At 48.4% G+C, this 13,046-nt stretch overlaps 1 protein-coding gene across 2 annotated transcripts in view; it reads right to left on the bottom strand.

The window, feature by feature from the left end:
* Positions 1-2,665: 2,665 nt before the first annotated feature.
* IGF1R (insulin like growth factor 1 receptor) overlaps positions 2,666-13,046 on the bottom strand; it is a 317,863-nt gene continuing 307,482 nt past the window's right edge. The window contains exon 21 of one of the 2 annotated variants that reach the window (XM_025391374.1): positions 2,666-10,181. In XM_025391374.1, the coding sequence (XP_025247159.1) occupies positions 9,800-10,181 (382 nt within the window). In that variant the 3' untranslated portion in view covers positions 2,666-9,799. The remainder of the gene's footprint in view (positions 10,182-13,046) is intronic. The other variant, XM_025391375.1, reaches the window with a different exon arrangement.

Here is a 13,046-nt window from a genome sequence, read left to right as displayed (position 1 = left end):
AAGTGAGCGAAGATAGCTAAGCTCTGGGAAATTTCATGTTGGTGTGATTACAGCTACCATTTTTCACTTGACTAAATTTAAAAAATTCATCATTTAGTGTTCAGATTCATTCACTACTAAGAAAAGCATTTGCAGTTTCCTAACAAAGGAACCAGGCCAGGCACGGTGGCTCACACCTATAATCCCAGCACTTTGGGAGGCCGAGGTGGGCGGATCACTTGAGGTCAGGAGTTCGAGACCAGCCTGACCAACATGTGAAACCCAGTCTCTACTAAAATTACAAAAAAAATTAGCCAGGTGTGGTGGCGGGTGTCTATAATCCCAGCTACTCGGGAGGCTGAGGCAGGGGAATCGCTTGAACCCAGGAGGCAGAGGTTGCAGTGAGCCGAGATTGCACTATTGCACTCCAGCCTGGTCAACAAGAGCAAAACTCCGTCTCAAAAACAAACACACACACACACACACACACCCCCACCCACCCACAAACGAACAAGAAAAACCCAAGAAGACAAAAAACCAAAGGAACCAGTCAAGGCCGCCAGCACACTTTTTGCATTTGGAGTGGCCTTTAGAGGACTCCCTTTGCAAGTATACCTGGATCATTTGCTAGAAAACCGATCAAAGCCCGCATGTTGGGGGATGGGGGAGGTGGTGCTGGGTGGCGTGGACAGGTCTGGCTGCCTGGTTGGTAATGTGGAGATCTGCTTGTGCTATGGGCAATTCTGTCCCAGGACACTGTCAAGCAAGGGGCCCCCGGGACTGGGCTCCAGTGTTATATTTCAGACTCCTTGGCAGCATGCCATAACATTTTTAAAATTTTTAGATATTATCCAATTGGGAGGCCCAGAGCTCCCTCTTCATGAACTTCCCCATCATTTCCCCCACTGTGGCCTCTGAAGTTCTCCAGGGAGAACCCCAGAAGGCTCATTCACATCCTGGGCTGTGGACTTCGCCCAGCATCCCTTGTCAGTATGCACAGAGCCTGCTTAGTTCTGGCAGTGCTGAAGTCAGTTTGAGAACCACAGCAGAAAAGGCTGAGTCCTGGGTTGGTCATTTAATAGTTGGCGGGGAGGTGGGAAGGGGGGTCTTGAGCATGCTTGTATGTTTGCTCATCTGTAAGAGTAATTAAAATCCTTTCTTTGCAGGGTGATTGTGAACACCTGGTGAGAGAATGAATGTGAAGGTCTTTTAGTAACATTAGAACCCTACAAAAACCGCCCACCTGGACTTGGGGAGGGTAAATGAAGAACCAGCTCTTGAGGGCTTGCAGTCTTAAGAAATGGCACAGGAGGAAAAGTTCTAATGCTTCTAAAGACCCAGCACCTTCATCCTTAGACATTGCTGCTCCTTCTGGCTGGGCAGGCCAAGTGCAGACCGCACTGTGGCAACCTGCAAGTGCAGCACCAACCTGCCCAGGAAAGAGGGAGGCCCTGTTAGGCTTTCCAGCCTCAGAATTGAGACCTCCTTGTCATCAGTCACCTAAAGAAGATCCCCTGAGTGCCAGGCACTCGGTGACAACAGTGAGCAGTAACCCTGAAGCAATGCAAAGTTTGAGAGTACCCTCTTTTTTTTGAGACGGCGTCTCACTCTGTCACCCAGGCTGGAGTACAGTGGCACGATCTTGGCTCACTGCAACCTCCGCCTCCCGAGTTCAAGTGATTCTCCTGCCTTAGCCTCCCAAGTAGCTGGGATCACAGGCAGCTGCCACCATGTCCCGCTGATTTTTTGTATTTTTAGTAGAGATGGGGTTTCACCATGTTAGCCAGGCTGGTCTCGAACTCCTGAGCTCATGTTATCCACCTGAGCCTCCCAAAGTGCTGGGATTACATGCGTGAGCCACCGCGCCCGGCAGAGAGTCCCCTTTCAGAAAGGCCTTTTGCTTTTAGGTGCAAACACTTCTGAGGCTCAACAGGTCTGAAGTAACCATGGTCTTTGGTTTACTTCTCCTACCTACACATAGCTAGGCAGCTCTTCTTCTACTGGCCCGATTTTGCTATTTTCCCATGATAAAGTTGAGGGAAATGACCAGCTTCTCCTCCTGATGTGTCTATGAATTCTTAGTCTGATTCTAGAACATTCGCACCTTGCCATACATAGCCATTTCCCCTGACAAAAATAATATTTACATTGTAGCGTCCCTGGGGCAGACAGAGATCACTAAGCAGCAGCTAGAAAGTAAGTAAGACTTTGGAGCTCCTCCAGTGAGCCGCATCCTGTGTGTGGCCCACTGGGTTCTCACCAGCATCCCCCGAGGCGGGCATGTCAGCTGTGAAAGACCAAAAAGCACACGGGAAATGTGAAGAACTGAAGTCCTCTGCCCTGGAGTCATGCAGATCAGACTTGCCTTGGCCTGACTGCTGTTATTGGAAGGTATAGGAAAAAAGTCCACAAATCAGTCAGAACTGCAGTACAGATTTCCGTAATTTATGCATTCAAATTTCTTTCCAGATGATTTAATGGAGTGAGAAATAGAATAGCTTCCCTGTCGTCTTCACTAGCAATTTGCATGCTGAGAAAGCTCAGCTGTCAGAGAAGAGGCAATGCTTTTGTGGAGAATGCTTCCAGGCAACATGCGTGAACACACGTGCCCCACGTAGCTCAGCTTCCCTGCCACCAAAGTGTGGTGATGCTTCCAGGAGGGACAAAACAAAACCAGAGATAGAAATGCATACAGAATTCTTTTATTTAACTTAAACCATGTAGTACTTTACTAGAAAAAAGCAGAGTAAGAGAAACTAACGTTGCCTTAGCTTCAGCCATTCAAAATAGACAGTTTCTTTTTTTCCATAATGTAAAGAATCCAGAGTATATCGGAATAACAGGAATAAATTCTTACAACAGAATATACAAAAACATTTTGAAATTTTTTTCATCTACTGATTTTTTATATAAACAGGTTTTTTTTAGGAATAATTTATACACAGAAAGTCATTTTATGTAACAAATTGGCCATGTTATTACCTTTTTTTTTTTTTACTTTTTTAAAAAAACTTTTTTTAAACAAGAAAACTCAGAAAATGCATTATTTGCGGTGCATCCATTCCATCCCGCCTTCTGGTTTGATTTTTTTATCCCAGATAAAGGGATACCCAGAGGTAGACAAACTCTGGCAAACCTCTCACCTCAACCTCACTGGCTTAGAAAGCAGACAGGTGTTTTCGCCAGGCGTCTCTTCCACCTGTGGATGTGTGTGTGCAACGCCAAACATCCAAATGAAAAGTTGAAAACAACCCAAATAGTTTCCGGGTCTTTCTCCCATGTAGTGCAAAAACCCAGTGCTTCCCACAACAGAGATACTGTGGAGTTGGGAGACATGGCCAACAATCCACTGGAGTTAGAGGAAGTGGAGTCAAACTTTAGAACAAATTTTTGTGTATGCTGTAGTTTTTATTAAAAAGAATTGTTTTCTGTATTGGAGATATGTATCTTCGGGATTCTGCCTTCAAAAAGCATTAATCATGATACGAGGCATGTAAGCAAATGGCCTGTGTGCCCCAGAGCTGTCATCTTTTATGTGATCACTGTGTATGCTGTAATCATCATGAAAACCATTGGCTGTGCAGTCAAGTCTTCCCATGTCCATGGCACTGCGTGACAATGACGGCAGCCAGACCAACCAAACCAGATGCTGAACGGTGCCATGCACTGCTGGGCTCCAACACCTCTGCTGTTTCCATGGCCAATGAGGTTCTTTCCATCTGTTAAAGTAGCTACACTCCAAAGGGAAATGACCAGTAAAAAATGATCCCCTTCCCAACCAGAGGGTTCTGGAAGACCAAGATACTGAAGATACAGAACTACTTTTAAAATCATCATTCCTTTGTTATAAACTAGGGCACAAAGCATGGGGGGAAAAGAGGTTGAACCACGGCTGGGGTCAGGGAAAAATCCTTTTTTGGCATATTGTAAAGCTAGCTAGTAAACAGGTGTCCTAAAAAAAAATGGATCACAAACACATTTGCACACACAGAGAAAAAAAGTGTCTTTAAATTATTTTCGGCAATTATAAACTACAAACATTTTATAAAATTATTCTATGTTCTTACAAAAATGCAATGAAACATTTAATTAGTTCTTGTAAACCAGATCTTCGTCAACTGACTACCCGTAATCTACTGGACTTAAGAGCCCTATTGAAAATGCTAATGAGTGACTAGTTAAAACAATGTTGACCAGAAAGATGCGGACACACACACGTGGACATACAAATGAGTGATTATGTTGTTGCAGAAACAAAATAAAACCCTAAAGTCATGCCCCAGAACTGACAACTGACGAGTGCGATGTAGTTCGTGTTCTTGAACAATTCGCCTTAACTCCGAGATCAGTTTCCAGAGTAGGATGTTAGGTTTCTTTGTTGAAACCAAATGCCCATGGATGACTGCTGAGCCTTGATGTGGTCTGATAGCTTCAGAAACCAACAAGTTCAAAACATTGCCCACATTTCTTCCAAGCCCTGCCCCCAGCTGCTCGTAACTCTTCTCTGTGCCAGGATCCCTGTGACAATGGTTCCGTACCTACCACCTGGTCATTCCACCATCAAGGAGCGCTCACTTCTCCAAATGACGCAACCAGTCATCTAAGATGAAGGCCAAAAATGAAACCCTCTGACCTGTCCAAGGTCTGTATCTTCAGCATCTCTAGCAACAGAGGTTCAGTCTAAATAACATCCTCTCTTTAAGTTCTCATTTGTACCAACAGCTACTTCAGAGTGAAGAAAGTGTCTTTCATCACTGGTTCTTAAGGAGTGGATCTCTGGTCCACATCTCCCAATGCTGCTTAGCCCAGGAAATGAAGAGACAGCTGACAACACAGAGTAACATTAACGAAAAGAACAAACCCCAAACTTTAAATGCATAACTGGGACTGCTGGAATGGGCCAAGGCATACCATGGCGGGTCACTGTCACCAGGAGGGTGCCTGTTTTAGAAGGAAGTGGCCACCAACACTGTCTGGCCACCCTGGAAGGACCCAATGTGACGGCTAAGGACACTAGACAAGCATCCTAGCCTTCTGATCTCAGTGTGATCTTGCCACAGAGCCACTTACAAGCCATTTGGCCACCAGCCTGCAGAGGTGGACTGCTGTGGGAGAGGCTTCGGTGGAACAAACTGGCCTAGAATCTGGTGCCACAGAATAGTTGGCTCATAAATCTTTTATCCCAAAGCACCCCTATTTGCACCGAGCATCTTGTCATTTGGTAGTTCCACAGTGACTGCTCTTCTATTTTACGAAGCCACTTTTCCTACCACTGAAATGTGGTTCCGCATCTTAAGAAACAGGCCAGAAGGAGAGGCCCGGTCGGCCACGAACATGGTCTTCCATCTTCTGAGGAGGAGGCTCGTTCCAACGGTATGTCAAACGTCATGACATCCAACGGTATGTCAAACGAAGGAGACCTGGGGTGGTCTGGGTCTCACACAGCTCAAGTTCAACAATGTCTCCAGTACACACCAGCTCCTGCTGCCTCAGGGAAGGGCTGTGTGGGAGAATGTCTTAATGCTCACATCAATTCCATGATGTGCCTCAGTGGTTCACGTGACTTCAAGCAGTGTGAGCTGCTGGCAGAAGGAGGTTGCATGGAAAATGCCACAACTCAGCTTAAGATTATTTGGACACAAAAGAGGAAAATCAAGAGGCGGAGAAATCAGCGTGAAGTTAGGCTAGAACTGTGGATAGATGATGCCTTGGTATAGTCAAGGTGGGTGGGTTGGTCCAGTAAAATGACTGCACCATCACACAAGCCAAGTTTTCTCTTTTATTGAAGTGTTTCTGAAGCATTTGTTATGATGGGCACTACACTGCTAGTGTTTTCTACTTAAAGAAAAGCCACCTACATAAGACAAAAACAAAATGACATCAATAACTTGGACAGTTTAAACAAAACCCTTATAACCAGCTGATCGATCTGTAGAAATCCAGTTGTGGAAACCGGTAGGTATGTGCAAAAGAGAGGAGAGGCCATTATTCCAAGGGGTCACCTACAGTGTGGAAGAAGAAAACCCTGATCAAACAGTATTTCTCAATGACCTTAAGATCCCTGGGGTCTTGGGAGAGATGGGTCCTGTTCTGGCAGGAGGAAAAAGGCTCCTGAGCGCATTCACTTAGTACTGGAATTGCAAAGGAACCATCCACACTTGGGGAAAGCTGCCCGCCATATTTCCCAGCTAAATCATCAGTGCCTGTAAGAGCGGAGCGAACCGTCTGTCCTGTGAGCAGCAGGACCAGGGACAGACGGAGGTACAGCCCTGGCGGGGGGTGAGACACCACGGAGGCTCGGCGCTGACCACTGGCCTTTCCAGCCCGAAGGTTTGGTACATCTCTGTCTACCCCTAGGGGAGGGGGAGGTGAGGGAGAAGTTGAGAGGGCAGCCTGGAGAGGGAGGGGACTCTGCTCCTGTGTGTGTTCTATTAGGGACTGGCTTTGAGGTTAGGAGCCTCTGCATTCTGGAGCACAGGCTGGGCAGATCTTACTCCCCAGCTGCTGCTGCAGCTACACCTTTGTGCTGAATGAATGCAGCAGCCATGGCCGCATGGCCCTGCCTCGGTGCAAGCCTCCTCCAGGGATGCAGGAGCAGCAGCAAGGGGAGCAAACCCAATATGCCTTTACCCAGGAGATTCTCACAGAGACTATGCTGCCTGGACACCTTCCTGTCCTCAGAACCTGAGGAACAATTGCTCTCTTAAGGATGAAATGTGTTCGATCTGCATGGAAGCAGTTTGTTCCAAAGATAACCAGCCAGGGACAGCCTGGTGGACCCCGGAAGTGTGCTCTGGTGCCCTCCTTGGCCTCACAAGGCCACTGGCTAGGAGAGGAGGAAAAATGTAACACCTTGGTGGAAACCAAGATAGAAAATAAAATAAAATAAAATAAAAGCAACACAAAACGAGACATCTCAGAAAAAGGCAAGCTGTCTGAAATACGCAGAGAGGTGAGTCAGTGTTGCTTTGACCCCGGAATACAGCCTGGCTTCTCCCTGCATCACCTGGGTGTGGAGCCTGTGGCGTGGATGAGGTTACCAGTATCAACGGCCTATTGTCAGGTGCTGAGAAATGTGAGATGTATTCTTTTGTCTATATACACATATAAAAAATAAGAGTGAGGTAGATAAATGTTTGGGGGGAAAAAAACCCAAAAAATCAAAAACTGTCCCATCACTCATACATACACACACCCCACACACATACACACACCCTTTCCTTGAAATTTAAATTCATAATGGGGCTTCTCTACAGTGATTGAAACTGGCATCACAAAATAAATTAAAAGAAAACTCCTACATATAATACCTTCTTTTTTCTTTTTTAAAAGGGAACACACTATGGGATAGAGGCTAGAGAAAGCAGTGAGACAAACTGCTGACAAGCAAAAAAAGCACTACAGACTTTTTTTTGTGTTTAATCTTCAGTCACAACTAGCAATCACCGTATCCCAGTTTTGTTCTTACTCCTAAACATTTCCATCCCAGAAGCAACTCTTGTGCCGTCATCTCTCTGGTGAGAAGTGCTAAAAACAAAACAAAACTAAACAAGACCCCTGGGCCCCGAGGACCTGGATTCCTGGCCGAGGGAAAGAGGGCCAGCACCACAGCCCCGGTCCCCTGGCAGACAGCCCCGGTCCCCTGAAAGGGAGCAAAGGGGCTCTTGGGCCACCGTGGCGTCTGCGCTGCCCCGACCTGGCGCTCCAGCTGGCACAGCCCTGAGGATGCCGCCCTGGGCCAGCCTGGATCCCAGGGTCCCACTCCCTGCCAGTGCAAAGGAGGTCCCTTGGGATGTTCTGGTTCCAAAGACAGGTCGGTCGGTCGGTCTGGTGAGGGTGCTGGCGAGGGCCACAGCAGGGCCTGCCGGACCACGCTCTGCTGCTCCCTTGGACTCAGCAGCTGTTTTTCATGGGATGGAAAGATTAAATAGCCATTAAAAAAAATAGTAATCCAAATGCCTAGTGTCTGCAGTTAACACTGCTGTTGTACCCAAGAATTAAAAAAATATATATATGTGTGTCACAACCTAAACAAAGGCAAGGGAAAGAGAGGGTGAGGCTTCTCAACCACGGTGGAGTGGAAACACTGAACAAAGACGTGTGAAGTATTTAACCTTTGTTTTTCTGACCTGAGTTTGTATCATGTCTTGCACTGTAACAGACTCCAATGCTGTGAGGGCGGGCTGGGGAGAGGACCATGGCCCTCTCAGGACGGGTGCCCGGCCTTCTTTCCGCCTCGTGCCCTCACCAGCCTCGTGCCCACAGAGCCTACGGGTTAGAAGACAACTAAAGGGGGAGGTGGGAGCAGGGAGGGGGGATGTATTTATAAAAAGGCATCAAACAGTTCATGGCAAATTATGTCGTAGAAGTATCAATTACCGGGAAAAGAGGAAGAAAGTCACGCACTCTAGTACAAAGCATAAGAAGTTTCTTGGAGTGAGCAGAAAGGGGAGAGGGTGGACCTGAAGGTTTTCATAGATTAAATCCACAAAGATCAAGAACAAAAAAAATAGCAGCTTTTTTTTTTTTTCTGTACAGACGTATAGATGAATATCTGAACCGTAAAAAAGTTATAAAAGTGACATTAAAGACGATGTGTATGCAAATGTTTCATGGTCTAACATAGAACTGTAAGACCCATGAAGAAGTCCTAGGAACAGAGAAATGTCAACAAAGCTTAGAATGCTTGAATCCATTGACTGCTTTTCTTCTTACTGCTGTTGTGGTGTTTGAATTTCTTTCCTTGCAAACCTGCATCAACAGTTGGGCTGAGTCCCTGGAAACCCCTTCCCATCTGTGTCCTTGGGGGTGGGCGGGGGAGCTGGGGCTGGGAGAGAAGCAGGCATGGGGCCCCTTGACTCAAAGCCTGTCCACCAGGCTGCTTCAGGGCCTATGGCCACCAGATTCTTGGGGGTTGGGCGGGGGTGGGGAGGCAGGGCAGGGAAGCCAGTTTAGCTTCTCCCCACCTTCACTGAGAGAAAGTCCCATTGTGTCCAGTTCCCCCAAATAATAACCTAGTCAGAAGCAATGAGACCTGTGTGCATGTGGCCTTGAGAAGCACAGCAGGGGCAGTCAGACGGACGGAGCGTGTCGCCAGCGTGTCTCTCAAAACGGAGCAACCAGATGCCACGCTCACCCATGCCTCCGGACACAAGGAATCAGCGCAGGGACGGTGAGGGAGAAAGTTCAGGATTTTGGCAAAATTAGGCAGCGTTAAAATGGTAACAGCCTTGGATGAACGATGGCCCTTTGTAAATTTCATGTCCCTAGAAAGGTGAAAGATAAAGGTAAAAATTTCCATCTCCACGTGTTTTTTTTGTAATGACCTACGGTGTCGGGCGGGTGTGTACAGGGGTTGGATGGGGCCACAGGGACAGCCACTTCCTCAAACTGATAAAAAAAGGGCTTCCCAGCTGGACTTACGGCAATTATTTTTCCATTATGAAGCAGAGAGAAAGAGAAAAGTGAGAGAGAGAGAAAGGGAGGGAGAGAGAGAGAGAGGATGAGGAAGGACAGGGACAGAGTAAGGAGACTGGTTCTCAAGTGCTCTGTTGCTATTAAGTGTTGTCATTAAGGTTCTTAAAGGCCCATGTCAGTTAAGGGTTTGGGTAGGGAATAAAAAGCTGCTTGCATATTGAAAAAAGGAACATCCCAAATGTGTTTACTGCAGAGAAGCTGTCTCCCGCGGGCAGCAATGGCAGTTCTGAAGATCCACTGAGGTACAGGAGGCTTGTGAATAGATTGTTAAAACTTTCTCTCTCCCCCCACCCCGCTGAGCGTGCACACACGTTACTGTTTGCACAGATTCAGGATCCAAGGATCAGCAGGTCGAAGACTGGGGCAGCGGCAAGGCCCGCTCGTTCTTGCGGCCACCGTTCATGTGTGCGTAAGGCTGTCTCTCATCGAAGCTGGCACGGAGCACCAGCACTCCAGGGCCGGGGCCGTTCTCGGCCTTGTGTCCTGAGTGTCTGTCGGGCAGTGGCAGGGAGGACGAGGAGGCCGAGGGGTCCAGGGGGACGCTCTCCATGTTCTCTGGCTCCAGGTCCAGCTCCTCCGGCTCGGGCAGCTTGTTCTCCTCACTGTAGTAGAAGGAGACCTCCCGGAAGCCAGGCTCCATCTCGTCTTTGATGCTGCTGATGATCTCCAGGAAGGAAGGCCTCATCTTGGGGTTGTACTGCCAGCACATGCGCATCAATTCAAACCTGCAGCCAAGACACATGGAAGGGGGGTCCAAACTGGGAGGGCGTATGTGGCCAAGAGGCTTCATGGGCCGCCTGCAGTGGTTTCCCACCTATAAGCGTATGGTGGGAGCACTGAATACAACCCTACTGTCCCTCTCCGTCCCTGGCTTTCTGCCTGGATGGCCCAAGTGGCCTTCAGAGTCTCCTGTTTTACCTCGTATGGTTCCGTTCACTTCACCCAGCACTACCACAGTACAAAACCCAAACTCTCCTTTCCCAAGAAGCACTAATCTAGGTCCACCCTGTCCATCGTTACAGGTATTATTTATGGTGTCAGTGCTAAGAAATAAAAATAAGCAGTTTTCTATCTGAGACATCTCATGCAGCCACTGCTGAAACATCCTTTCCAGAATTAGAAAGCAGGAAACCCCCGGTTTCTAAGAAGGCTGATGAGTGACCGCAGCTTCCCCAACGCTCTCTCTCCAGGTCCCACCTGTTATTTCTAAGCTTCCTCCTGGTGCAGGGCTACCCCTGGCAGAGGACCAAAGGAAGAAGGCACCATGAGGCCAGGCTTGCAACACGAAGAAATACACACTCCGAGTCTGCTGCTGTCTCCATCTAGCACCTGCTTGCTCCAGCCCTGCACAGGCAAGCCCCAGCCGATGAGCCAGGCTATTCTGGACCAAACAAGAGGCCCAGTGTAGACCCGAAGCCAGATTCCAATGAGCCAGCAAGGAGAGCCCTGGGCACGAGTCCACTCCACAAGCAAGGACAGGCAGAACAGGATGACGCTTGTGCTGTGTCTTGGTCGCATTGGCTGGGCTCCGACAGCACCTGGGCTGCAAATATCTGTGAGGCCCTCAGAGTCGCATGGGACAAAGGAAGTCTTGCCAGCTGTGGCCAGGGCCCCCCACGAAAACAGTCAGCCACACGCGGACAAGGAAAGCCGGCTGCCCTGACCCAGGAAAGGCCCGGGCTTTGACAAGCTTCCAGAACGCAGAAAGACCCAGGTAAACAGACTTTTGGGGCAAAAAGGTACAGCTGGCTACCGTCCAGGGCTGGCCATAGTTCTGAGGAGTGACCGCCAACAGCCCTCTTACGTGAGCGTGAAACCAAAGTGCCTTCCTTTCCACCTCTGTTCTCACCAGGAAGCTCTCCTCTTTGTTTTAAAATTCTTCCTAAAAGAGATGCTTTTCCATAAAAGTGGCCACATAGAACTCTCCACATCTAGGAAACTCAAAGCACCCAATGGCATCTAGCCTCCTGTCAGGCCGGCTGCTTAACCACAGACCACCTGCCCATCTCTGGCTTTCAGGGAAAATTCCAAGGGGAGGCCCCTGATGTAAGATAAGCCACTCGGCCTGGAAGCTGGCCTGCCAAGAGAAGGGCTCTAATGGCCACCTGGCAGCTTCCTTCAGATGGAGACGGTGCAACCTTGAGGGAGGGTGGGCCTAGGTGTGAGGGAGAGCCATCCAGAATCCACTAGAATTCAGCGTTCTGGAGCCTGGGGGCCTGCATCTCCACAGGGTCTAACCCGGGGCTACCCACCTCTGCACATCAGCTGCACTGGCATGGGCCATGCTCCTTCATTTCCATGTGGGCTGCAGCTGCTTTCCAGCTACAACTACCAGCTGAGGACATTAGGACAGAGACCGTGGCCTGCAAGTCTAAAAATGCTGATTTACCATGTGGCCCTTTACAGAAGGAAGGTTGCGGGTTCCTGTTCTGGGGGTAAAGGAATTAGACAAAATATGAAGCACCCCACAGTATGCTTCTTAGATATGGAGAGTTCCATGTGGACACTTTTCCGGAAAAGCATCTCTTTAGCCACAATTTTAAGTCTACCCCACAGTAGAATACTGTGTGCACACTAGGTGCCAGGCAGTGAGGCAGTTATGTGTGTGAACTGATGAAGTCCTCACGAGTTTGTGAAGCAGGTGCTACTGACTATAATATACACCCATGTTACAGACGGGCGAACAGAAGCACTCAGACATTAAATAATTTGTCCAAGGTTACGAAATTCATGAGGGTGGAGCTGGGATGGAGTTCTCTGTGCAACAGGATGACTACACTTTGATTGTCAACGACCCCGGAAAAAGGAATTTTCTCTTAATCTAAGTAAGAGTAACCCTGGGCCCACCAGGAGACCCTCCCTCGCCTAACTGTCCAAGGGACAGTCACAGATGTCACAGGGATGTGCTTTGCAGTGATAAAAACTGGCAGCTTGATGACAAATAAGCCTGCCTTTCCATACTCCCCATCACTGCCTAAGAAAAATGATCGGGGTTAAAAAGAATTAAAATAGGCCATAATGACATGAAATGCATCTCCATATGGCTGGGATGTGAACTCCTCTCCGGCTGACTTGCCCCTGGGCAGAAGTGTACCCGGGCCAAGAGCATGAGATGTGCTTGGCTTTGTGCCCTGTGGCCGGGGACTGAGGAGGTGCCACTGGAGGGGCAGCGAGGCAGTGACATCAGCACAAACAAGCCATGTGATGCCTCTTTTAAACCATTCCAGAGTAACAACCCTTCCAGGGCTGCCCAAAAAAGGAAGTCTTTTTTGCTCTGTGGGATTCAAGACCTTGTTTACTATTTCCACACATACAAAAAATCTCCATTAGACTCTAGAAGGATGTGTGAGCTGATAAAACTCATCTTTTAAAAAGCACCTTTTTTTTTTCCCCATGGGTCAGCTCTGGCAAGTCTGGAGCCATCCTTCTCGAATGCTCTCCCCTTTGGGGGACACATACCCGGCCCTTCTGGAACAGGGACAAGACTCAAATGGAATTCCTGCCCTGCTGGGAAGCAGCCTCCTGGGGGCCAGCTGTGCGCCCTGGAGGCTGGGTGATGGTCAGCAGGATGAGCACATGGAGGTGCCTCT

The sequence above is a fragment of the Theropithecus gelada genome, chromosome 7b (genome assembly GCF_003255815.1).
Source record: "Theropithecus gelada isolate Dixy chromosome 7b, Tgel_1.0, whole genome shotgun sequence".
NCBI lineage: Eukaryota > Metazoa > Chordata > Mammalia > Primates > Cercopithecidae > Theropithecus > Theropithecus gelada.
The sequence above is the reverse complement of the archived record's forward strand: the minus strand, read 5'-3'. Positions and strand labels throughout refer to the sequence as shown.